This window comes from Pseudochaenichthys georgianus, chromosome 13, assembly GCF_902827115.2.
Source record: "Pseudochaenichthys georgianus chromosome 13, fPseGeo1.2, whole genome shotgun sequence".
Taxonomy (NCBI): Eukaryota; Metazoa; Chordata; class Actinopteri; order Perciformes; family Channichthyidae; genus Pseudochaenichthys; species Pseudochaenichthys georgianus.
Window position 1 is genome coordinate 28,258,999 of NC_047515.1, and position 27,578 is coordinate 28,286,576.

General features: G+C 39.6%; 2 protein-coding genes across 5 annotated transcripts; both read left to right on the forward strand.

Annotated features, from left to right (window-relative positions):
* On the forward strand, positions 1-9,853 carry LOC117457520 (solute carrier family 13 member 2-like). Of its 4 annotated transcripts, none has more exons than XM_034097662.2 (13): positions 1-197; positions 2,952-3,080; positions 3,171-3,307; positions 3,996-4,243; positions 4,349-4,384; positions 4,728-4,884; positions 5,280-5,402; positions 5,491-5,700; positions 5,985-6,079; positions 7,070-7,185; positions 7,282-7,443; positions 7,601-7,738; positions 8,039-9,853. In XM_034097662.2, exons 1-13 carry the CDS (start codon positions 153-155, stop codon positions 8,165-8,167), a joined length of 1,725 nt encoding a protein of 574 aa, XP_033953553.1. In that variant the 5' UTR covers positions 1-152; the 3' UTR covers positions 8,168-9,853. The 4 variants fall into 4 exon arrangements, with proteins under 4 accessions (XP_033953553.1, XP_033953552.1, XP_033953550.1 ...); XM_034097661.2 differs by lacking the exon at positions 1-197 and adding an exon at positions 1,395-1,511; XM_034097659.2 differs by lacking the exon at positions 1-197 and adding an exon at positions 1,395-1,511 and having other exon boundaries at positions 2,952-3,307.
* Positions 9,563-27,068, forward strand: foxn1 (forkhead box N1). Its single transcript, XM_071205171.1, has 9 exons — positions 9,563-9,585; positions 16,241-16,331; positions 17,856-18,026; positions 18,777-18,872; positions 19,139-19,269; positions 19,369-19,465; positions 23,376-23,583; positions 24,246-24,698; positions 26,669-27,068. The coding sequence occupies exons 1-9, from the start codon at positions 9,563-9,565 to the stop codon at positions 26,941-26,943; spliced, it is 1,545 nt and encodes a 514-aa protein (XP_071061272.1). The 3' UTR covers positions 26,944-27,068.
* The last annotated feature ends 510 nt before the right edge of the window (positions 27,069-27,578 follow it).

The window sequence follows — 27,578 nt, forward strand, 5'->3', positions numbered from 1 at the left end:
CCTATTTGCAGTTAATATTTATATTTTGCCGTGTGTGACTAGTTTATATAATGTGCAGCGCTTCAAACTGTTTGGGAGCTTTCTAAAGTTTAGCTAAGCTAACCTAACATGTGGGTGTTTTCTTCCACTGAAGGTGTGAAGCTAGAAAGCTGATGAAGCGATTTCCTGCTCTAATTGCTATATTCTGTTTTGCACAGGTATGTGGGTATTCTTTTTGTGTTTGTAACTGTAAATTGTATTGTTTGTTATGTATACTTTCCTGAGTTAGCTTCAGGCCCCACTGAGGAGAAGTGTGAAGCTAGAAAGCTGATGAAGCGATTTCCTGCTCTAATTGCTATATTCTGTTTTGCACAGAGAATAAATCCCGTTTGGCAAGAAGGAAGTCGTTCTCATTTACACAACGCATACACAACGCAGAGACCACATGTGGCGTCAAACCAGACCGGTTACATTCGCATGAACCTTTGTGGGAAAAGTACCGCAGTGTGAACGCGGCTATTGACTTACATGCATTTCCTGGAGACTTATCCTAACCTTAACCATAACCAACACATGCCTAACCCTAACCCTTAACCTTACCCTAATCCTAAACCTAACCAAGTCTTCACCCTAAAATTAATGATTCCCCTCATGGGGACCTCCATTTTGTCCCCATAAGGGAGTCCCCACACGTGATTGTGTAAACAGATTTAGGTCCCCACAAGTATGGTAATGCTAGTACACACACACACACACACACACACACACACACACACACACACACACACACACACACACACACACACACACACACACACACACACACACACACACACACACACACACACAATCTTATGTGTTATGGAGAGGTGGCGTGGCAGAGTAACACCTTGACAGTGGCCAGGTGGGGAACTGTCACCTTTCGAGCTACCAGTCAACATTCTGTAATTTTGGACTTTTGCCTTCACTAAAATCATGGATTTCTCTTTGTTGCAGTTGTTGGAATCTAAACTAAATTCAATTAGTGTGAAATAGTGTCAGTGTAAGCCTACTACAGTCAAGATCAAGTTTTTTTCATTATACACATTTATTGTTTTTATAATAATGCATGCAATTTACAAACTCTACATAAGTTAAGATGATCACAAAAATAACATGCCAAAAACATATACCACAAAACACTAATCACTTATTAAAAGCAGTGGTGAAAGGGTAAATGTTTCTCCTGGTCATTACCTTAACTACCCCCTTTTTCCCACATGGAAACACTCCCTCTACATGCAGACCACTAACTGTAAAGTTAATTTGTAATCTTTTTCAGTGTGACGTACTATATATTCTGATATATATCTACTGTGCCTGTACGTTCTAGTACGTGGTTTTTTTCTTCTTCTCTTTCTACGTTGGATGTCCATCGCACCTTGTCGCTCATGGCTGGGATTCTCACATGCCTTTGGAAGTATAGGAATTACATTGTGATAGTCCTTACACCTCTTTTACTTCTTCCTCTGCCCCTGGCCAGCCCAACCTCGGTAAGAAAATGAACATGTATATTTTTATTTTTATATTGTAGGACATATCTACAGACATATTTAAGAATGAGAACCTGATCATTAGGGGTGGCTTGTTTATTTGCATTACTCCAAAGTTCTAATATACCCATTTGTTTGTAGAGCACACACTTCTTCTAAAACTCCTTTAATCACCCTCACTTAGGAATTATTCAGTTGGAAACATTACATTAATTGCAACTATACTGATATTGTAATTGCTGTGATTCAATATATTGGAAGAATGCAATCAACATTTAAAAAAAAAAAAAAGTCTATAATAGCCTACATCTTGTTGGACCTGACATCTCTGCAGCAACAAAATACTTAATACAGAATGTTATTTTGACTTTAACGAATATTGCGGCTCCTGCAATTGCATACTGTATTAGATTAGACAGAGCCTTCTCCGTCACTGCCCCCTCCCTCTGGAACTCACTCCCACAACCCATCAGAGACTGCACTGACCTCACCACCTTCAAAAAACTTACAAAAACTCACCTCTTCAATCTGGCTTTTAATGTGTGATAGTATTATTTGACTTTAACTTTAACTATATATTTATTTGTTGTTTCTCTATTTTATTTTATCTTCACTATATATGTAAAGCGTCTTTGAGCACCTGTAAAAGCGCTAACAAATTAAATCTATTATTATTATTATTATTATTATTATAATAGATTCACCTTAGACCTATTGTGTATAAAAAGAAATCCTGATTTGACGGTCTGTCCTTTATTCAACAAAACACAGGTCAAACATCAAAGAACAGATCTGAGGACAGAACTTATCATGTATATTATCAGGTGTCCTGATAGTAAAAACACTTTTGAACTACCACTATCTTGGCTTTGGCATTCAAGCCCAGGAACAGCTAAAGCCTTTCTTTCTTGGTTTTCTTTTCTTCTTTGTGTGTTCAGCTGTTGTAAAAAGCAACACAATAAAACACAGGGAACTGTCATTACATTTAAGAGTTTATGTTTTTTCCTTATTGTTTGACCTTTGTCATCTTAATCAAGCAGCAGTTGTTTTATTATTTGGCTAAGTTCCAGACATATTCAAGATAAAAGCAGGAAGTTATTATATGAATAAGAAATTGATCATGTAATTTCTATTTGAGTGGCTGCAAATGTTTTAACTGCAACATTTCAACAGCAAGCAAACAAAACAAAAGTGTTTTCTAGAGGATTAACTCAAGATAGTTATGGTAATGGTAATGGTTAACTATGATAACTGAACTATAAGCCAAGGTTGAGCAGTTTATGGTGGGTTTGTACTTGCTAACAGGCATATTAAGGTTATCTCACTTGTACACATGTGTCAAGTGCATCACACCATTTATGTAGATAATATGTAACATATAGTATACGCATACTGTGTATTAACACTTTTAAGCAACACAGTCATTGTCTGTCATTACAGGAGGCAAAATGTGGTTATGTAATTATCCTCATGGCGCTGTACTGGTGCACGGAGTGTATCCCTCTGGCTGTGACCGCCCTGCTGCCCGTCATCCTCTTCCCCATGATGGGCATCATGGAATCAAACGAGGTATCTCCATCTCTACAGCAATCACACATTCTAATAAACCATTTCTTGTTGGAATGGGATGACATTTGTGTTTTTTCCTCTGTTATCCAGGTTTGTATCCAGTATCTGAAAGACTCCAATATGCTCTTTATTGGTGGGCTGCTGGTGGCCATTGCTGTTGAGCATTGGAACCTGCACCGGAGAATCGCCCTTCAAGTGCTGCTTATTGTGGGGGTGAAGCCATCTCTGTAAGCAACCATATAGTTTTTCATACCTGCACATTTCAATTGCACTGCAGCTACAATACAAACTATGTGGACAATTAAATGATGATCTGAAACTCACATCAGTCTGCAATTGATTCGCTTAGTATTGTTTTCTTTACCTTTTTTTTCCTTGACTTAATTGCAAATGATGGAAATCCTACAATTTACAAGCTTGTTTAAAGGTTAAGAATGAAAGAGGTATCTCTGTTAGTGTTGTTGTTTTGAGCAACGTCACACATCCCTGACCTCAAGTCCATCCCACACCTTCGGGATTAACTGATTAACTGTGAGCTGTATTTTATTGTCCAAAATCTGTGGACAGGTACCTACTATTCCACTATCTTTTTTTAAAATTTGTATTTACTTGCACTATTTTTTCTGTGTATCTGTTTCATTGTGTTGCACTGTTGGTGGAGCCTGTGACCTAAGATTTTCATCGACATAACTACACTGTAGTTATGTACTTATGACTAATAAAATCCCTAATAAAATCCTTGAACCTTATCTTGTGGAAAGTTTTCACAGAGTAGTGGAGGGTGTTGAAAACGTTGTGTTTGAGAGGGTTCATAGTCTTTTGGCATTATCAATACATTTCTTTGCTTTTTCTCTAAGGTTTTTTTTTTTCAAACTTCAACTTTCCATCTAATCATTTGTTTTACATCCTCTCCAGTCTGATGATCGGTTTCATGGGCACCACAGCCTTCCTATCCATGTGGATCAGTAACACGGCCTCCACAGCCATGATGCTGCCCATCGCCAACGCTGTGCTGCAGCAGCTGTGTGACACAGAGGCCAACGCTGAAGAGAGGGAGTTTAACATGGCTGCTGCAAAGAATGGTCTGGATAACCAGGCGTTTGAGATGGGTGATGCCAAAATGAGCAAAGAACTCCAATCAAAGGAAAACACCATCAATTTGGGTGTGTGGCAGTGTCCATATATTTTGTTATTTTCTGTACTATACTATTTATTAACTCTTTGGTTGTTATTGTTTTTGATGTTTTTGTTCTTATGGTGTTTTGCAGATGCAGATAAAGATGACAGCAATGGCATAATATCAAGTATGTTTTTTACCTTTTGTCTTTTAAGTAATAGTCTAGCTTAAAATAGTAAAAGGAAAAATCAAACAAAACAAAGAGCAGAAATAAAAGTGCCAAAGTACAGGTCAAATGTATTCTTACTTTGATTGGTATGAGGTAAAAATACAAATCACCCAAGATCTCAGCAAGACGAGTCTTGGTAAAGATATGTGTCCAACTAAACATTCAAAGAACAATTGAAATACAGTAGCAACTTTATCCTCACTGTATTAAACAATTACAGAAACTGGTAAAGCAAGGAAGCCCAGAACAGAAAATTACAGTCAATATGCAACAGATAAGATGTATTTTTTTAATGATGAAGGTCTAGAGGCCCAGCAGCGCAGACTGAAGACTGAGCAGAAGTATACGAAGCTGACGAAAGGCATGAGTCTGAGTGTTTGTTACGCTGCCAGCATCGGTGGGACGGCAACCCTCACCGGAACAACACCCAACGTCATTATGAAAGGCCAGATTGATGAGTACGTCCTGCACATGCACAAATAACCACACAACTCGCACATACTGTATAGGGCTGCACAATATTGGAAGAAACTGACATAGCGATATTTTGATTGCACAATATATATACTTAACAAAGCACTTGAACAAAAAACTGGAATTTACACAAGATGATGATCAAGTACCTTTTTGTCATCCTTTCTGTAGCTGAAATATTTACTATCTACTTGCAACCAACTTTTAAGATTTGTTAAAGAATACAATGTCCTATGCAAAAAGTATACTGACCAGTTGGAAAAAAAACATTATTATTTCAAAAACAACTTGCTGGCACTTGTAGGCTTGTTGCAAGTACATCCAGGTGTTAAGGTTGTGCTGTTTTCTGATTTTAATGTTTTATTTCGATAATCAACAGACTCTTTCCAGATAATGGAGGCGTAATCAACTTTGCAAGCTGGTTCGGCTTCTCCTTCCCCAACATGGTGCTAATGCTCGCCTTGTCTTGGTTGTGGCTGCAGTTTATGTTTCTAGGCTTCAAGTAAGTTTCATGTAATGTACCTAGTCTCTGTCTGATATTTCCTGATTGCAACCATATAAGCAGTACTTTTCACGTTGTGTTATTGCAGCCTTAAAAGCACATTTGGATGTGGCACCAAGAAAGAAGGAGACAGGGAGGCGTTCCAGGTAATCAAAGATGAGTACAAAAAGTTGGGCAGGATGAGCTTCGCTGAGGGTTGTGTGCTGACCATCTTCACGTTGCTGGTTGTTCTGTGGTTTACCAGGGAACCTGGGTTCATACCCGGCTGGGCCACTTTGCTCTTCAACAAAGACAAAACGTGAGTAAGAAAAACTGTTTGTCACATGGCTTTTTATAAGAAAGTGAAGAGGTGAGGAGTTAACCAGGGATTGGCCAGTGTTGGAGAAGGAAATAAGGAAGGGAACATGATTAAATATAAGTCACTGCCTGGACATCAATGGTTCTTATTGTTACTGTCTCATTAACTTTAAATGACAGTGCCTTTTTTTTCTTTAATCTTGACGCTAGCCACAAAATAGTAGCTTAAGTATTTTTGTGTCGGTACTACATAACATAGATATTTAAATACGTGTTTCTCATCAGGTACGTCACAGACGGCACCGTGGCCATTTTAATGTCAGCACTCTTCTTCTGCATCCCATCTAAACTGCCAAGATGCTGCGGGAGGTCAGAGGATGGTAAGTCAGCCGGCATGTTTTCCACATGTCTTAATAGTCTTATTTTAGAAATGTGAATAAACATGTTGACCACAGACCTTTTTGAGGATTACATGTTGAGCAATGTCATGAAAGGATTTTCTTCTCTTAAAACAAAAATGTTAAGTAGTAAACTTCTATTTTCATGTTTATGCTTTCTTTTTGTTGAGCAATGCTAATACAATTGGGATTTTTTTTAAGAGGATAAGATGTTAAGACAAGAGGGCAGGTACCTGATATTTTTGGTTCTTTCTGTGCAGGTCCATACAGCTCAATGGGAAGAGTTAATTCACTGTTGCATAACATTCAATAATATGCAGTTTTATAAGCATGTCTGTCTTTTCTCTCTGTGTACTAAAACAAAGACACCGTCAATGTCTTTTATTGCCTGTGACAACTTATCTCGCTGATTCAGCGTTTTATAATAAACGTTATCCCATCTGTTTCCTGAGTTGTAGCCTGATAGCCCCAAGGTCAAGCCTGTGCAACAGTACATGCTGTGCTGTTACTTAGAAAAATGACTTTTCTATCAATTAATCAATTTTTTCTCCCTTTGTAACTTAAGTTAAGCGTGTTCTGCTCCTGCCTATAGGCAACAAGTGCTTTTTTTTTACCTGTCATAAAGAGGAAAAACAGTGTTTTGTACACAGAAGAGTGTAAGAGTGTGTTAATCATTGTGTCAGACTTTGAGGTGCCAAAGTCCACTTTGGAAAAGAGAAAAACTGCTTAAAAGAAGGAATCCAATTACAACACCACATTTGTATTATATTTGAATGGCTTACCTTTTTATAACATTTGATTTGTATCTTTACAGAACTCAGTTATGGTCACTTCATCTTATCAGTGGGCGATAAAACCTTGGCTTTTCTATAGTTGGATTAGATTTGTACTTATTTATGACTGCCCTAACCAATAACTGAAATGATACTGTCAGCTTTAAAGATGTACTTCCTTGTCTCCTTGTCCTTACAGGGGCCTCTTCTGAAGCCCCTGCAGCTCTGCTTAATTGGGACGTTGTCCATGAAAAGATGCCTTGGAACATTCTTTTGCTTCTGGGAGGAGGTTTTGCATTGGCACATGGAAGTGAGGTAATGTATTTGATCATCAAGGTCACAACTTTCTGAAAGATAATGCATTTTACAATTGTTCGGACGCTCATATGTGTATTCCCAAATTGCACGCAGAAATCTGGACTTTCTATATGGCTTGGAGAAAGTCTCATACCACTGCAGAGCATCCCTCCTTTTGCCATCTCCATCCTGCTGTGCTTGCTGGTGGCCATGTTTACTGAATGTTCCAGCAACACTGCCACCACCACTCTGTTCCTGCCAATACTGGCCTCAATGGTAAGACAGAACATAACACTCCATATTTAATCGTATTGGTTGACATTATGGGACATTCACAAACATTTCAGTTCAGCATCCCCAAGTTTAAAAGCTAAACGTTTTTCACTTGCCTATTTGGAATGTGTGAATGTCTTTTTTAAATTTTTTAATCCAGGCCACCGCCATCGAGATACACCCACTGTACGTCATGTTTCCCTGCACCATCTCTGCCTCGCTGGCTTTCATGCTGCCCGTAGCCACTCCACCCAATGCCATCGCCTTCTCCTACGGCAACCTCAAAGTCCTAGACATGGTAAGATATTTTTGGAAAGATAGAGACCCCTTAAGTGAGCGTATTGACATGCACACAGTGTTTTGGATAAAGGCTCATATCTAGTTTTTGGGTCAGCAGCTTATATAAATCCTTATATCTGATCATTACTATCTATTTGCATACAGACAATAACTTACATATTACCATGGATACTAAGCTCAGGGAGACAAATTGGTATTAATACCTACTCTGATAGTTTTTTGTCAAAACACTGTTTTGCCTTGAACCAGATCCAAAATATAAGTTTATTTTCATTGTTTTATTTTTTTGTTTTTCCAGGCCAAAGCTGGATTCATTCTGAACATTCTTGGAGTCATAACCATCAACATTGCCATTAACACGTGGGGGGTGGCCATGTTCAATCTGAATGAATTTCCCAGTTGGGCCAATGTCACCAAAACTCCTTGAAAGTGAACTCAGGAAAATGGAAACGGGGGAAAAACTGGTGGATATGAACAATGTCTGAGTATTAGGATTTCACCACTGGAAGATTTGGCAGGCAAGTGTATGGTATACATGGTACTTTTATTGAAAGCTCCAGTATACTCGGGCCAACGCAGTTTGATGTTGAGGGGTTCTTCAGACTTATATCCTCCCTCATATTGTGAGGCTCTTCAGAAACCAACATGTTTACAAGAAACATTAAAGTACCTTCTTTTGAGTTAATGGCATCTAGATTGATACTCTCATGGACTGTCATTCAAGCAGATTTTGACCTGGCAGACCTGATATTTAAAAAGTGTTAATGCAAGCAAATGCCAGTCTTGTTTGCTGCGAGAAATGTCATATTCTGAGTTGCCTTTGTATCTGTAATTAGCAACCTAAAATAAAACTATTAAACAAAAATGTAAACAACATAACCAAAACTTCAATAATTTTGTAACCATTTGCATACTTAAATATCACTGTGTACTACTTATGACTATTTTTCCTTATGGCTGTTGTGCCATGTCTGTCTGAGTTTTGAGAGAACTGTAACTATCTATAATTTCTCAGTTGGTTTCTTAGAGAAAACTATAATCATTGTATTCCATTAAGTCAAATCAAATCAAGTTTTATTTATATAGCACATTTATAAACGATTTTTGGTGGAGCCAAAGTGCTGTACATATAATAAAAATAGCCTACAGTAGAGACACTTTACAGCAAATACAACAGCACAGATTGTTCAGAATATCAGTATGAGAAAAACGACACCCTCTATCCTTAGACCCTCACATCGTACAAGGAAAAACTTCCAGAGAAAACCCACAGTTTAAGGGGGGAAATGGGAGAAACCTCAGGGAGAGCAACAGAGGAGGGATCCCTCTCCCAAGTCAGTCGAACTTATCAATGTTGTCTTAAACAACAGAATATTCAGATTCCAAGAAAACCAGTCGGAGCACTAGATGCTGCCGTTTTTGAGACTGATACATTTATTGATGGGATAAATCTCATTACCATCCTTAGGGACACTGGGTACTTTGTTGATGTAAAGAGAGCCAGAGGACAGAAAGATTAATCCCTTCAAACGGTCAATGTTGGAGAAATACAAAAGGATTGAAGTTAAGAGAAATCAATTATAGGAAACTGATTAAAAACATTTCATTGAAATTGTTGGCAGGGGTCCACATATCTGCTGTATGTGGAGAGCAAAAAGGATTTCAAAATGATATAACTACAGTATACAGAGGTCAAAGGAGTAAGCAATCATGAAATACAAAACATTTTAGTTTAATCTAGCAACCATTATGTTGGTCCAGACTGAAAGACGACATCATTCAAGGGGAAACTATCAGTCTATTTGAACTGGTTCTCGCACTAATGGAAGGTGCTTGTGATCGGAGGTAAGACAACATCATTATGTCATGATATCTTTGTATTGTCTTATTCACTGTCTAATCACTTTTGGTATCTGTCCAAGTTTGTGATTTGTGAGTTTAAATAGACGAAGGCTGTATAATGCTGCAGTACATTCTCTCTGCTGGTAGTTCAGGTGTTTCATTAATAACTGGTATTTGGTAACTGAGAATGTGCAAGAGGTGTTTTTAGTGAGACGAAGCATACAAATCTGCAGTTATCATACTTTGGAAATCTTTACCACCTGACTGGGCATCTCTGAACATGTTTTTTAATAAAGAACCTGAATCTGTAATGAAATGGTAATTGTGAATATATAATACTGAGAACATCCATTTGGGGAGACAGCTGCACATTTTATTATGAAGTATTCCTTGGCCAGGCAAGGTAATTGCTGAATTCATATACCCTTACCCTGAAGCCAAAATGTGAAGTATTCAGTGATAAATCTCGCTGCCTTAGGAACTCTGCATGGTTTCCTCTCTGTTTTTAGAAGACACTAATAAATCACTATTTTTGATTACATAACTTTTTTTTTGTCAACATCTTCTGATTAACAAATATTTTGTTGGACATTTTTATTTGATTGGTTATAAAACTAATATAAACAATTGAAATGGATCATGCAGTGTTGCTACATGCTTAGAAGTGGTGTGACACCCCCCTTTCTGCTACTGTTTGCTGTCAAAAAACGCTGTAAGTTGACAATATAGTATAAAACGTACACCTGCAATTTAGTGTATTACTCATGTAAATGGAAGTTAATTACATTTTGAGTTACTGAATGATTTTACATTCTCAGGACCTAAGATCTGAAAAGCTCAAAATATAACACTCGAAGAAAAGAAAGTTAGTCTTTGGGTTAATTGGCCAACTCTCGTTGACCTGCGTTGTGCAACCTGTGCCAAGCGGGTCGCAAACTTCATTTTACAGGGTCACAGATCCTATCTGATATAAGAATAATAATACACTTTACTTTATTGTCACACAAAGGGAAACTCAGTTTTTTATTCTGTTGTTTTTATACAGTTGCAGTTAAAATAAACACATGCAAAAAGGATCTGTACACAGTAGGTTCCAAAATACACACGTGCAACCATGCATACAATAACTGGCAGGGTGTCAGAGCAGAGGAGCTGCCCTTTATTAGGTCCATGCATATGATCAAAGGTTTTTTTATGATAATTGTTCACTCTTTTTTGTTGTTGTTTTTGTTGTCTATCACAGCCTGGGATGCCCTGCAGCAGCTAGGTTAGGTGACCTATAATGTCCCCCTTCCCAATTATATTCACTTTATTGTTGACACAGGAATGCTAGTTCAATCAAATAAAAACAGTAAAAAACAGCCTGTTTTCACCATCGTTATTACAACAACATTACAATATTTGTGTGAGTTCCAGAATGACCAATTTGGCAGTTACCTGTCACCAGGTTGTCATTAAGTTACAGTGATTCGTTACAACTCTGATTAATACTGTAATTATAAAAACAGGGGATGATGATGACAGCTCATAAAACTGTAAAAACAAGAAATAACATGTTCTAGCTCTGAAGAACATGACATTGCATTTGAGAATCCATGAGTACTGGAGCAGTTATTTCCTAGAAGACAACAAGACTCTGATGCCACATTACACCCTCCTGAAGAACTCAATCGTTGTCAGTAAGAACCCTGGGCACTAGCTCAGCTTGGCAGAGGCCTGGTTATGTAACACAAGAGTTTATTCTAATCGTAATCAATCCTTAGCTCTGTCATTCTGCCTCGCCCTCTTGTCGAGGACAGCATTTTTTCAAGGTATTGCACCGAGCTAAGGCTTCCAATGTCTTCCTGGTTCATGGGGAGGATAGGATAGGAATCTACCTGTAATTACATACCTCCACTCGTTCTACCTCTCCCACTTTCTACTGTACTCCTCTGCCTCCCTTGCTTTTTAAGGTTGTTGTGTTTTCAGAGAGAAACTTAAGATTTATCAAGAAAAAAGGAAATGCTTGACATGGACTGAAATAAATATGACTCCTTGTGCCAATGACAAGGGCCTGATTGATGGGCATTTCCAGCAGTTATGAGTTAATTCCTATTGGCTGCATCAAAACTGACATTTCCAGATTGACTGCTTCTGTTAAAACTAGCCAGTTATTTTGTTTCAGTTTGCTCAAGCTATAACTTTGTGTGTGTTCTTCAATATCTTAAATGGATAAACGCCTGTATTAACTTGTGCACACGTTTGTTTTATAGTGCACCAGTTAAGTGGAAACCTGATCACATTTAAGCCAGCATCTGCAATGGGTGAGCTCAGAAACCAGGGCACTGCGCCTGCTCTCGCCGCCACTGGCTCTGATCTGCACTGTATCTAATGTCTCGTCAAGACAAGCAACCATTCAGTCAGGCAAAGAAAGAGTGATGGAAGGAGGAAGAGAGCACTGCCAGCTGCCAATGGCTGCAACTTGTAGATGTTATGTAACCTGTTGCAGCAGGTTTTTCTTTCTGTATATCTTCCTGACGGGCTTTTGCCTGGATGAGTGCCAAACACATACACACACACACACACACACACACACACGCACTGTCAAAACCTGAAACCAGCCCATCCACCAGTCCAAAACATATTTAGACAGTCAATCTAATCAAAGTGCTCCACTCACAGTGAGGGGGAGTGAGGTGCACAGATCCACAACGTATAATGGGCCCAGATGTCGCCAGAGGTTACCAGTGAGAACATCTGACTGAAACTGCAGATCCACAAAGAAGAGAGGGGGCCGGTTATTGTTTGTAAATGTTAGGTGAGTTCCTTTGACAGTTTTCCAATTAGTGAATGTTGTTGTTTAAATGAAAAGCTGCTGCTACAATTGTGCTGTGATTTATATTCATTTTACTGTGAGAGATATTACAGTACTGCACTGAAAGGGTTGGCACTGCTGTAGGTCCCGATTGCTGTTTGACCGGCGCCGTGAACTTTGAGTGGCCGCCTTCTCATTTGATCATGAAAGAGCAAAGACTGCCAGTGTGAATCCTAATAATTAGACAGACATAAGTACTTTATCTTGTCTTCAGATTACCATAGAAAGAGTAATACTTCTATAACATTTGTGTAAAGCTTATGAAATGTGTAAATCATATATCTTTAGAGACCCGAAAATGACAAATTAAATACCGAACAAAATTAGTAAAACTCAAAAAATACACCGGGGTTGTTTGAAATGACAAATATCTACACATGTACAAATGTATCTACATATACTTTACATATATATATATATATATATATTATATATATATAGATTACAGATTACAATTTCATACCCTTTCTACTATGATTTGAATTGACATTTTCTGAAAGAAATTAAGAATTATTTTTTCTTTGATATATTGAAAAGCCACGCACATTTCTTTGTTAAACTAACTTTTCGAAAACCCTCTTGGATCATGAAAGAAATGCCACAAAGTAGACAACAGGGCTGTTTTTCTGAGCTCATGAGAAGTTAACTTTTTTGGCATCTGCGTTCTCGTTGGACAGCAATGCCACAAACACATGGTGTTCTTATAAAATATGATACATTGTTGTAACTTAAACTACCCATTCGTATATAAAGAAGTTAAAATAATGGATACACAGCAGTAAAATGCTACGTAAAGATAACGCAGCAGTAATAATATCCAAGAAAACATCATAAATAAAAGTCAAAAATTATTTTAGCAGAATGTAACAGATAATAAGGAATATCTGTACAGCACAGTGATAACCTGGCATTATGTTTTGTTTGATGTAAGTGTTTTTGTTGATCTTGGCCTAGCTAGCTTTGGAAATGATGTAAGATAGCCACTGGCATTGGCTCTCTCACATGAGAAACAAACTGCATAATATCAGTCTCATCTAACGGCATGACGGGAGAGAATGATGGCGGCATTTTAATACAGTTGGTTAGAGGATTCTTTGTGGATTCTGGAAATAATGTTGTCAAATGAGTTGCATTTTTTTGCAAAAAGTGATAGCTGGAATCACTTTGTATCGAGAAACAAAGCTTTTTCTCTGGGTCTCAAATGTACTATTGGAGCAACACAAACTGGGGCTACATGTCCACATGTGGGTCATCTCAGGCTAAGGCTGCGGCCACACGAGGACGAATTCGGTCGTTTGCGTTACTGTTTAGTGTCATATAGACCGTTCGGCCACACGACGACGACCGAATACGGCACTAAACGACTGAGGAAACGATAACGGGTCCCAAGGTGGATAGAAAGGCATACGCAACTCTCTGGGGGGTCAAACGGCCCCGTGTGTACGCCCTATCCGAACATTTTCAGATCACTGATAGTGATTGCGCAATAGCCCCGCTTCTCCCCACCTCTTCTGCTCACCTCCGCTTACCCCGCGCCATTGCTGAAGTGTTTCGCCACCAACAACAACAACAATGGCGGATCGCAGAGTTGCTATCGTGCTCCGGACGCTATTGACCATGCTACAGTTGTTTGTGCAACATCTACAGCAATAATGATGAGGCAATAGCCCCGCCTCTCCCCACCTCTGCTGCTCACCCCCGGGTCAAAGTAAACTGCACCCTGAATTCAGATTATTTATCTTTATCTCGCGAGTGAAATCTAATCTGACAGGACGGAGACACGCAGCTCTGCTCACCTGCAGCTCCTCCCGCTGCAGCAAAACACACACTTCAAGTCAGATCATCACCCTTAGCTATTTTAATTACCTCTCAAACTCCCTAAACTAGTTATAAATATGTTTATTTTTACTGTCGGCCGGGTCACTCATTACTGGATCAGCTGCTGCATGAGACAGACACTGACGCTGTCCGAAGAGAGGGAGGAAAAAGAGAGGCTCCGTGTATTTTATCATTATATTATATAGAGTCGTTATTCATTTGTTTTAAAGCTCAATAAATAACAAAGAAGACCTTTGACCGGCACTTTTATAATTTTGTCCGGAAGATTTAAACTTTAATACACGCTGACTGGCGAAAAACTCTGCCCGGTTCCCTCGGCCCCCACCGCGGAGAATAAACAGAAGGGCAACCATGACACCCATGCTTCTTCGCTGCTTTTGTGGAGGAAGTTACCGCGCCACGTACAGGCTCCTGCATATGTACTGCAGCTTCTCCAGCGGTTGGAGCTAAACGGAGCGGTCTCGTGTGGACAGACACTATCCGGATAACTATTGCGTGTGGACGGAAGCTTGTTTGCGATTGCGTTTGCGTTAATCCTATGCGTTTAGCCGTTTTCGTCCTCAGACTGCCTAAGCACACACACCCCTGCAGAGGCTTCTATATTTCTTTCTTTAAGTGTGACTGTCAAGCAGATGAGAGGACTTGTTGCCACATAGGTTAAAAGGCAATCTCTCAGCTTTCACTTCAACACCTTAGCCTCCTTTCATGTGAACAGAAAGAGCTATGTTTGCTTCTTCTGTCTGTCTCTCTATCGCTCTCTCTCACACACACACACACACACACACACACACACACACACACACACACACACACACACACACACACACACACACACACACACACACACACACACACACACACACACACACACACACACACACACACACACACACACACACACACACACACACACACACACACACACACAGACACACACACACACACACACACACGATGTATCCCATTCTCTCAGCATCAGCATTATTTGGCTTTATGTGACCTAACAGCCATGGTTTGTTGGCAGTTTTAATGAGCTTGGTTTATGTCGGGGTTGAAGTTACCTTTACTGGAACTTGGGCCACGTGTCTGTCACCTCCGCTGAGATCAGATAACACTTCTTTACACTCAGCCCAATAAAACCTATGCCCCGTGACAAGTGCTAATGATGTTTTAATAAACTGACACTGAAAGTGAACTGTTCTCACACCCATTGTCAAAACACATATTACTGTGTGTCTTGCAGATTTACAGTGGAAAAATGACTCAATAGATAAGAAGATATGATCTCAAAGGATCGGTTACAAGAAGTGCTTTGTTAACTTAAAACACTTAAGATCTGGAGATACGCTTCCTGTTATGGGCCAACTGCAATATAAATCAAACAAACAAAAAGCTTTACAGTTTGCCTTTTCCACAAAGGAATAGGTTGACGTTTTGGGAAAAGGCTTGCTCTCCTTCTTAATAATTAAAGGATCAATACCGTCTAATATGGTAAATATGGTTACAGGTGCTGGTTAGCTTCTACAAAGACTGAAAATATATTTGGCTCTGATCAAAGCAATCCCATAACACAGTACGTTTTCTGTATGTTTTCTCATGTGTCTAAACTGTATGCTAAGCTAACCAGCTGCTGATTAAAGCTTCATATTTAGCCGTACAGTACAGACATTAGAGTACAGTATATCTTCTTTTCTGACTTTTGGCAAGAAAGCAAATATTTGCATTTCCCAAAACAATTTCTACATTAGCATAACATGAGTGTACCTTTAATTTAAATTAATGCAGCAGGCAATTGTAATTACTGAAACCTTTCATCCATCAGACATTATGCAGAATCCTGTTAGGCCAGAAAATGTAATTGACTAATAACAGTCTCTCTCTCTCATGTCAAATTGATCCATTTCCATCTCTTCACAGGAGCAGATTTTGGTGCAGAGTTACACACCCCCTGACATTTTCCCACAGCAGTGGCAAGTTTCTAGCATCACCACTTAAGGCTAGCCCGCACACCTGTGAGCCTTGTGGGACCGGCTGCCAGCAGATGGCAGAATCACAGGTACTGAACCACCTCATGACTTTCTGTTTTAATTTTTTTTTTAAATGTTTGTCTAAAAATAAATCTGAATCTTATTTGGACATTATGGCATTTCCATAGACATTTGTTTTAAACTGGAACTGCTACCCCCGCGACCCGACCACGGATAAGCGGGAGAAGATGGATGGATGGATGGATTTGTTTTAAACTGCCCTTTATGAGCATTTATTTAAGGATAATTGTACCTGCTGAAACGTAATATATTTGACACCACATTTTCTAAGGACATTGTGAAAATTGCGCTTACGTACTTGCAGAGTTAGATGAAAATATTGAACATTTTTTTTACGTTTGACACGAAACTACAGCCAGCAGCCGGTTAGCTTAGCTTGGCATAAAGCCTACAACAAGGGAAAAGGCAAGCCTAACTCTGTCCAAAGGTAGAAAACAAATGCCTATTAGCACCTTTAGGGTACACAATTATCTTGGTATGTGTTGTTTGTTTAATCTGGACTACGTGTATATGCTAATTTACTACGTGACACACTATTTCCTGGCCAGGTACAATTACCCAACACAGTCTCACGTCATTTCGTGTTATAGTCACGAAATTAATCAATTGATTCGTGTTCACCAACACGATTTTCGAAACAAATTACAAGGAAAAAAATATTTAAAAAAATACAGATTTGAGTATTCTGACACAGAACGATTTTAGAAGCAATGTATTTCTATTGGTAGTATGTTTCGTGCCTGCACCAAATAATAACACATTAGAAGGACATTTAAAAAAAATTAAATACAGATTTCAGTATTCTGAGGCTCTGAGCCATTTATTTTCCTCGTGGACGGCAAAAAAGCTCCGACATTATACAATTTAAAATAAAAGGGTTAGGCTTGGGGTAAGATATTGAGTTAGAAAATGTTTTATGAACCCCACAGCTTCCGGTCTTCCAGACCCAACCGGACAAAAAGACGTGCTGCAGGCACGAAACACACTACCAATAGAAATACATTGCTTTTAAAATCGTTCTGTGTGACACGAAAACAATTCAAAAATCGTGTCGGTGAACACGAATCAATAGATACATTAATTTCGTGACTATAACACGAAATGCCATGAGACTGGGTTGAATTACCAGTTGTTGGTATATGACAGGTTAGCTCTTTCCCCCATTTGTTTTCCGTATACATTTTAGCTAACGAGGTTTAGCTGTAATAAAAAAACAACAGACATCCCAATTGTCTTACAATTTCTGGAAGAGTTTCACAAGCTCTACGTATCACAATAAAATGCCTGTGTTCTGCTGCCCAGAAAATGTTTACATAACTTTATACTGTAGGTAAAACCTGTGTTTGAACATGTAGGATCAGGTTAAAAGGCTCTTCTCTTTGTTTACTGGCAGAGAATGGGTTTTCTATTAATGACATCTTGGCAGCTTCTAATTCAATGAAAAGGTGTAGAGAATCCAGACCTGACTTTTTCCATTAACAAGCGGTGATCTCCATCTGTAACAATATTGAATGACTTGGATCACACCACAGACTACCGAGGGCAGGAACGTCTGCTTCACCCTGCGAGAGAGAAACACCTTCAGCTTGAGGCCTGCAGCAGTGAACAGGAGGCACAGCACTAATGGGACCCTTGGAGGCCATGTTGACTCTGACCGTTTCCATCCGTACCATCGACAGTTCAGTGATGGAGTGGTGCCGGCTGCAGGTGGCCTCCAGCAGGGCTCGTCCTCTTTCAGCTGCCTGCAGGAGGTGTGCAGCCCTGACACTCATTCACACAGCTCAGGCAGCGAGGCTCCAACATCCTGGGACCAATACGACGACAGCATGCAGGTTTCTAGATTTATGCTACCCCTTAATTTGGCTGAAGTTGATATCAGGATTTGCTCTTTTTTTTTTTTTAAACTTTCTTTTCATTTTTCTGAAACAAGACATACAGTGTCCAAGACAAAAACAGGTGTGCAGGTTGTCGATTTGTACCCCCCTACAGAATAAGACAAGTTTAATAGTACAACAACATTTAAAATGATAAACAAACATATGGTTGATATCACAGCACAAAAAACTAAAACAAAACAACAACAACAAAACATAAAAAGGTTGAGATAAATGTTAGTCATGGTTAACTAGTAAATCTGTGTTATAATTCAGTTTAATTAATAAAAAATGATGAATCAGTTAGGGAAGAGTACACAATTTCAAACTTTACAGAATGTCTCTTTCTAACTACTGGGGACGTGTATCTCTTTGCTGAGAATTACACTTTATCAACTTTAAAGCTGATGCTATGTCAATGTGAAATTTAGAAAAAAAATCAGTGAACTGCAGATTTAAAGGTGTCAATGAGGTCATAATGTTAATTGTAGACAGAACATTTATTTCAAATTGCTTAACACACATTATGCATTTTAGATTTTATTTCTTGAAACTATTTCCTTCCTTTTTTTATTTCAGAGTTCGTACCCAGAACTATCAACCCTTCCTGTAGAGCCCTCCTGCTTCCTGTCTCAGAGCTACCCATCCTACAGCTCAATGATCCCTCTGCAACAGGTGAGTGTGTCAGGTCAAGGATTGCATCAAGTATCACTGTAGAAGATGGTGTCATTGTGATGATTGATCAAATGTGAGTGATTTAAAGGTGCCACAAACAATGAGCAAAGATAGTGCCGCCTTATTTGTTAAAAAAGCAGCGGACAGTGCACATGACTCAGCCAACGCAAATGTAAGAAACTGGCATGCATGATGGCTTTAAACGCAACATATTCCCTTTCATTGGTTTTGAGGTCATGATTTGTATGCTTGTGTTTCCTCTTCAGGTCTCACCCAGACTGTACCACAACAACGATCAGGTCCACAGCTCAAAATATTCTCTCCAAAGTCTCCCAACTCAATCACAGCAGGAGAGCAACACACAGCCCCTCTTCCCTAAGCCCATTTACTCATACAGGTAACACGCATAACATTTAAGTATAGTTTTTGGCCGACATTTGAATTCATGTCCAAAGCAACAATGTATGAATGTAAAACATGTTCTTTGTGACCGCAGCATCTTGATCTTCCTGGCTCTGAGGAACAGTAAAACAGGAAGCCTGCCGGTCAGTGAGATCTACAGCTTCATGACGGAACACTTCCCTTATTTCAAGGTGCCACCATTTTTCTATTTTACACAGTTTTCTCTATCAATTGTTGAATACAAAAAACCTGAAAAAATGTATCTGTTGTAAAAGCAGAACAGAAAAAAAGACACTAAAAACTCAAATATTTTGCTCCATACGTTTCAATCATTGGGCTTAATCATGGGGTCCGTGACCGCTTGGGGTCATCAGAGACACTGCAGGGGAGGTGGCTACATTATTATTAGTTTTTAAAATGAAAATACTTCTGAAATACACATTACACCCGGGCTGCAGTCGAATAGTCCAAAAATCAGCTCCTAAGTTCTAACCCTATCGTCTATTCCTTGACCTCTGACTACAACATGGATGTATAATAAGAACGAGGGACTCATCTAGAGACTCTGCACCGTGCTCTGATGCTGTTGCTTTATGCTTTATGAACGTGGACAACAGAGAAACATATTCTTCATGACCAAAGTTGGAATTGAAATAAAAAAGGAAAGTGAAACTTATGCTCGTCACCCTCTCCCTCCGGTCCACATTAATACAAATGATCCCAATACGTATGATTGTATGAACATATCTTAAAATCAATACAAATATATTTATTATAAACGTTAGTCTTTAACACCTATCACTGTGTATATCACCATTCAAACATCTTTTAAAAGTTGAACAAACCCCACACAGCTCAGTAAAGACTGTGAAATGTTGACTTTATTTGATCATTTCAGCAAAAACTAGCGTTCATATTTCTCTTTTTGATTATAATACTGATGAACGTTTAGAACAAAGCACTTTGGCAACTTACCACATGACATATGTTTTAAAATGCTTAATAAGCACCGTAACTTTCATGATATAATTTCTCGGTCATAATCGGTTGTTTCCGTGAACGGTCGACTGTTGTGTGACGGCAAAAGCTGCGGCTGCAAGGCATTGTGGGGCGACATTTTCTCCTCTCCTTTCGGTAAGGGAGGTCCAGTGGTTCCTAAGCTAAAGGAGGTTATAAAGGAAGTTTGAAACCTCCTTTCCTATCATCTAGAGCAGTGGTTCCCAAACTTTTTGTGCCCAAGGCACACCAAAGGACAAGTAAAAATCTCAAGGCACACCTATTGTGCAAAATAGCCCTTATAACACGTGTTATCACTCATATCATGTCAAATATCTGTAAATGTGCATAATTATTTACTAATGCCAAATAAAATGTAACAAATACAACTATATTACTCATGAAATATTTATTAACGAAATATTTCAGAAATTCATTTGAAACTTTATCAAATTAGGCTTCATCAAAGCAGCAACACACTCATTTAAACCAGACAGGTCACAAAATTAAAAACGAGGCAAAGGAAACTCAGCAGAAATTCAGCACAGAGAACTGTCGATGCAAGGAAGCTGCATTGTCCATGGTCCTGAACTACAAATTATAAATGTAACATTTCAGCAATCAGCATTGAAACATGTGCTATTGTAAATATTTTGCCGATTTACAAATTAGTGAGATACATGTGCCTGTCGGGGCGCGCAGATTTTTTTAATCCTTGGTGGCACGGAGGAGAGGGCCACTCGCAAGTCCTCTTCAACAGAGAGCCGTGACCTCCTGTTGTTCTTCATGTAAATCAGAGTAGAGAACGGGGGAGTCGTTACTAATTTTTAAAAATATATTACATATTACTTTAAAAAAAAAAAAAAAGAAGTAATATATTACACTACTTCGTTACTATCTACATAAAGTAACTCGTTACTTCAAGCACGTACGAACTGCGCATGTGTGAGTGGCAATAACTTTCCTTACCAGCAGGCGGCGGTAGTGTGTATTTGTCATTCAAAACAGGCAACAACCAGAAGACAGAGAAGAAGAACAGACAACGTGATATAAACAAAAAAGCATGTGTTCTTTGCAGGTGTTTGTTGAGGTTTGACGTGGTGTTTCCAGCAGTGGATAACAGCTTCTGGCCTGGACACAGTTTGCACCTCACCGTCACATTCCTGTCTATTCTACGGACGAACTCAAAATAATGGGCATACGTACCTCCACCCCTCGAAAGTTATCACTGACTCAGCCAAGTTTATGCAGCACTGCACGTGGAGATGTGGACACGCAAATCGCGCAGATTACGTACATATAAACCTACAAAGTACTGATATAGTAAATTAAAAAAGTATTATTTTTGTGTAGTTGTATATTGCAATAATAACGTATGGTTGTCACGGTACGCCCGGACTTTTTCCTCCTGGTCTCTGGCGCCCCCCCCTGTCATGCCTCTGCTCCCCCCAGGGGGGGGGCGCACCCCCCAATTTGATAAACACTGCATTACACTAACATAAATCCTGCATAATAGCAGACGATAAATTGGATTCTTGGTACATTTAAACAAGATTGATGATAGTGTTACTCTTACAAATGAATCGTAGTGCAATCACATGAGCTAGCTTATCTTTGCTAAATCCCTGTGTGGCATATCCATAATGGTGAATTAGTTAGCTATGGCTATGTAATATTAATTGTATAGCTTAGTATTGTAGGTTATGCAGCATGAAAAGGTCAACATGGAACTTTATGCCACTCGCAATTTTCTATGCAACTCAACTCTATATACACATATAGTAAGGGGTCCCTGCTGCATCTCTCTTTCAGCTAAGGGGTCTTTGCCCTGTACAATGTTCAAGACCCCTGCTCTAGATCAACAGTCTTTCTGATCAGTAGTAGATCAGATTGGCACAAGGCCTTAATACACTGAAGTGTATAAGGAGATGATTTGTACCTGTTTAATATTGGCTGTGTGTGGGACGTAAAAGCGTCAGCTAAATGCAATGTGATGTAATGTAATGTAATGACGTGGGTGAGTGCATGCGTGTGTCAAATCTGATCATAAACCATTTATGAAGTTGCTGAAAAGTTCCTTGGCATATTAAACTCTCTGTGTTTAAATTATTGATAAAATGAGGCAGCTGCAGGGGTGGCCCTCAGTTTTAACCCCGGTCGTCACAAATACTGTACATTCTCCATAGGATCCCAGGTATCTACAAATCAAATAAGTTCAGACTCACATCTGGAATGGGGCTCATAGATTTGCTGCCATTCTTATTCAAGAAGGCACCCAGAGGATGGCTGCTTTCCAAACAGCTGTCTGTTACATTAAAAGCAAGCTGCAGGGCTAGAAAAACAGCAGTTGATAAACGATACTTCAAGGATCTCCTAAAGGATCTCAAAACGCTGAGATCTACTTTCTGGATATTGTCAAGTATCTAAGTTAATTTCAGTTCATTGACGAATTGGTATGTCATGCAGATATTAAACATGCAGATGGTGGAAAAAGGAACACACATTTTAATAGCGCCTTCAGGAAAGGAGATGTCTGTTTAAGGTTTCAAAAGGGATTTCAAACATCATTAATTACATTTGGGAGTTATTTAATTTGACACAGTGCCATAAGGTCAACATGTCTATTTGTTCAATAGTTTGGTTCATGACCAAATTCCCTGTGGCAAAACGTATTCTCATCAGACTAAACTGCACTTTGTGGATTTGCTTATGCAATATTATACCATGCTAACATGCTTTACCAAGATGGTGAACGTTTTACCTAAATATCAGCATGTAAGCATTGTTATTGTGATCATGTGAACATGCTAATGTAAGCATTTAGGTCAAGCCCTGCTTTACATTTTAAAAGCATCTAAACAAATAGTGTATGGAGCTCAAATTAATCATTGAATCATGTCTTTGCATCTATTTTGATTATCATTTATTAACATTAACTGGCTACTGCTATAATTTCTCAGAAAACAACAACCAACTAAAGACAATACTGGGAGATAAACATTTGCACAAGTACTAAGACATTGTGAAATGTAAAGACTATAGAATTGCTGCTTCACATTTTTTCTTTTGCATCTTACAAATCTATCAACTGCTGTCTGTTTTCAGTCAGCTCCTGATGGATGGAAGAACTCTGTGCGTCACAACCTCTCTCTCAACAAATGCTTTGTGAAGGTGGAGAACAAAAATGGGAACTCGTCCCGTAAAGGCTGTCTTTGGGCTCTCAATCCAGCCAAGGTGGAGAAAATGCAGGAGGAGCTGCACAAATGGCGTCGCAAGGACCCCGTCACAGTTCGCAGGAGCATGGCAAAACCAGGTAAGTCCCTTAAACATTGTTATTTAAAATGTCAGTGCCATAGAAAATTCAATGGAAAATAATGTTTTTCAAAAGATTGACTTTACCACAAATTCATTACAGTAAGAGACTTAAAGGTGGGGTAGGTAAGTTTCAGAAACCGGCTCGAGATACACTTTTTGTTATATTCCATGGAATGCTCTTAACATCCCGATAGCAATGAATAGCTTAAGTGCTTTGACAAAAAATCCATAAAGAAATGTCATCTGTGGAAGCCGTAGTACTGTAAAAAGTACAACCAATCCGTTTATCCGGCCCGGCTAAAAGGATTGGTTGTACTTTTTACAGTACTACGGCTACTACGGATTGCCGCCCTGTCTGTCAGCCTTCCATCTCGTGCACGCACAAATGTATCTCGTGCCCTCATTGGGCGTGCCGTCATTGGGCGTGCATCGCAACAGGCGGCCACTTTCACCAGTCTGCTGACGTCATGTGCGCGTTCATGTGTGTTGGAGGAGGTGCTCTGTAAGGAAGTCTGAAGGAAGGGGCGGATTCTTTTCGGCTGTGTACTTTCAAATTTTAGCGCACTCGAGCCGGTTTCTGAAACTTACCTACCCCACCTTTAAAGAGCAAAGACTGCAGATCTGTCCTGTACTTTTTTTTGATACACACTTTTCCTACAGAAAGCCTTGATCGTCTTCTGGGAGAGAGACCCAATAAGCTCAGGTCTTTGTCCCCTTACACCAACCCAGCTGTGATAACCAGAGCGGCCCCTCTTTATGGCAACACCTCCTCACTCTGCTCCCCAGCCCAGCTGCCGCCATCCAGCCCACCTCTTTGGCGTCTACAGTATTCCCAATTTCAGCCTCAGCAGCACTGCTACCGCCCCCCTGCTACTGCTCACCCCAGCAACTCATCCTCCCTGTACTCCCCCTGTGGGCAGCAGCCTGCAGCCACTTTCCTATCAGTCAATGGAAGCTTGCACTCCCCCATGGCTGGTAAGATGCCCCCTGCTTACAGTGGCACCCCGCAGGCTGAGTACAGCTCCAGGAGCATGCAGGACCTGCTGGTGGAGGGAGACGCCAGTTATGACATCGACACGCTCAACCCAAGTCTGAGTGACCTACAGCTGCAAGGTAGAGACAATATGAAGGATAGGAATAAAACAAACAATATTTATACTTACTGTACTGCAGTGGCGAGCCGTCAGGGCCCTCTAGGCCCTCTGTGAGGGCCTAAGATATTCTAAAAAATAATATTTGAAAACATTAAAAAAAAAAACGTTTTTTTTTTAAATATTATTTTTTATATTTTTTTGTTGTTACATTTTTCATTAGTTTTACCAAAATAACTTGATTTAATTGTATTTAAAATAATATTTCCAAAGAAATAAATCCTTCGAATCTGCCTGTTCAGTTTCTGTTGGAATGTGAAGGGTTAAATGCCGTCTCTGCGAGTTATGTGAAGACCGGAGGGCTTGTTGGTCCCTCTGTAGATTCACAGAGGGCCAGCTATAGTAACTCAATGAGAGAGTAATGTCAAATGACAGTACAATTGACCAATCATATCTTCCCTCTAAATGGGCGGGCTTTATTTTCGCGGACTTTATGACAGGTTCCGCCCGCTGTGAGGTCTATGCAAGTGGTCCAGTGACGCGTCCTAAAACCCGGAAGTAAGCTTCGCTCAGATTCCCTCGACAGAAAGCAGTGGGATTTCTCCATAAGGTTTTGGAAAATAGCTCGAAATAAGGTCTGTGGAAAACGAACCTGTTAGATAAATGCACGTTGTATTCAGCCGGATAATATCCACATGTCTACCCTACTTTTATTATTTTCGAATCATAAATCTAATCGATAGATTTATGATCGATAGATTTATAATTAGCATAAGTTCGTTCTTGATGGCTCACTTCAGTGATAGTGAGGACATCTTTGCGAAATTATTAACCGAGTCATTTTAAAGATTGAGTTACAATGATAAACTGGAGTGGCAAAGGATCAGCTGCACGACCCGCCATCAAGTGCTTCACCCAAAAGAACAGGAGGATGGACTTTGTGTTTCAGTGATTTGATCATCAAAGGTAGGCCTAAGTCATTTTCAATGCGGGCCGCCGTGCCGACTTAATTCATTTGTAATTGCTACTTGGCTGTGGGTGTCCTGTCATGATAGGTGTAGGTATAAATGATGTTATTTTGTGTGGTAGAGGGTCGCTGCCATTGATGCGTTTCACCCCAGACCGCTGTTTTGATATTCCGCTGAAGTATACGTTGAGACGTAATATCTCCTTTTTTTTCGAGGGAAGGGGGGGGGTCAGAGGGCCTAGGTATAAAAGTCACGGCTCGCCACTGCTGTACTGCAAGGGGAGAGCATTAGGACTCATCACGTTATCACATTCTGGGACACAGGAAGAGATGAAACACACACATGAAGAAGGCAACTCATCCCAATCACACCAAAGTCTGCTTTGCTTTCTATAGTACGCTACCTAATAGCATGCTAGCTGTTGCCTACAAACCAGATGTACACAACTTATTTACCTTTTAAGGTGGGTATGTAATTTTGGAGAAACCAGCTCGAGTGCGCTAGAATTTGAAAATACATCCTCCAACACACACATGACCAATGAGGGCAGGAGATAAGTTTGTGCACAGATGGCAGGCTCACAGGCAGGTAGCCCATCCAGTTATTTTAGCCGGGTCGGCTAAAATGATTGGTTGTGCTTTTTACAGTAGTACAGCTTCCACAGATTACATTTATGCATTTATTGTCAAAGCATTTAATATATTCATTGCTATCGTATGGAGCACCCTAGGGGACATGGAGAAGACATTTTTTTTTATTTGAGTCGTTTTTATCAGAACAGTTCGATATGCGCCGTCATCCGAGTTAAACATCGATAATTGGTCACAATCTGCAGCTTGAGTAGGGAGAGGAGTGCTTAGGGACCGTCTACAAACTGCAACAGGGTTTTGCGAGATTTCGCGAAGGTTTTGCGATATCTGCCTTTTTTTTTTTTTTTTTTAAATACATTTTTTCTTCTTCTCCATGTCCCCTAGGGGGCTCCGTAGAATCGTGGGTTCTTTCATGAATTACATATTTTTCTCAGGTTACATTTGGGAGGAGCTACAGGATGACAGCCTGGTGCCCGACCCACAGGTGACCCCCACCACCTCGGATGTCCAGACCAGCTGCCTCCAGCCCACGTCTCCTGTGGGTCAGCTTTCAGAGGGGACTGGCGTAGCTCAGCGAAAAGCGGAGTTTGAGGACGGAAACACAGACAGAAGCTTTGATGGTTATTTGAATGGGCTGCATCCTGCGGTTTATTCAGGGGTGGAGAGCCTGGCTGGGTATCTGACCTCCTGCACCGCCTCCATCTCCTAATGAAAAGACTGTTTGGGCTCTCACACTTTCTGACCACTATATTAACCTTTAATGAATAATATTGTCTCAAGCATCTTAGGTTATTTTAACCCATTAACTCTGTGTTTACATTTGCATCACAGACTGTGGAGGAATTAGGTATGTTTTTCATACACATTTATCTTTTTCATTTATCTATTTGCAAGAGCTCTTTTCATGGTGAGTTTGCCAATGTTTTTATAAATGAGAAAAACAAATATGAGATTTTTTAATGTTAATGTATACTGTCACATTTTTTTTACATTTTGTATTCTAACATTTCTTTATTTCTGTTATTATTGTTATCATAATTATTATTATTATTCTTGTGTGAATTCATCTTTCCTATGCTGTGCATCACCCTTGTTGCTGTTGCTGATAATTACCCTTTGGGGATCAACAAAGGTTTATCTTACCTTATATTATCTTATCTTATTTACCTGTTGCAGAATGTATCGTGACATTGTTTTTAAAATTACACATCATTGCTCTTTAATCCATTTACTTTTACGTATTTCGAAAAATCTTATCAGCATAAGAAAAGCTGTCGATGCTGATGTCCAATAACAAGCCGGCCTGGTGGATGATATTAGGGGTCATCCTGACGGCAATGCAGT

What these genes read in the sequence shown, in the direction of transcription:
- LOC117457520 (XM_034097659.2), top strand. Translation starts at nt 1,410, where the DNA reads ATGGCTGGGATTCTCACATGCCTTTGGAAGTATAGGAATTACATTGTG. An exon ending in GTGGGGGTGAAGCCATCTCT is followed by an intron (nt 3,308 to 3,995) that starts GTAAGCAACCAT and finishes CATCCTCTCCAG; the next exon opens with TCTGATGATCGGTTTCATGG. An exon ending in CAGCAATGGCATAATATCAA is followed by an intron (nt 4,385 to 4,727) that starts GTATGTTTTTTA and finishes TTAATGATGAAG; the next exon opens with GTCTAGAGGCCCAGCAGCGC.
- foxn1 (XM_071205171.1), top strand. Translation starts at nt 9,563, where the DNA reads ATGGAAGGTGCTTGTGATCGGAG. An exon ending in GTGATGGAGTGGTGCCGGCT is followed by an intron (nt 18,027 to 18,776) that starts GCAGGTGGCCTC and finishes TTTTTATTTCAG; the next exon opens with AGTTCGTACCCAGAACTATC. An exon ending in AACACTTCCCTTATTTCAAG is followed by an intron (nt 19,466 to 23,375) that starts GTGCCACCATTT and finishes GTCTGTTTTCAG; the next exon opens with TCAGCTCCTGATGGATGGAA.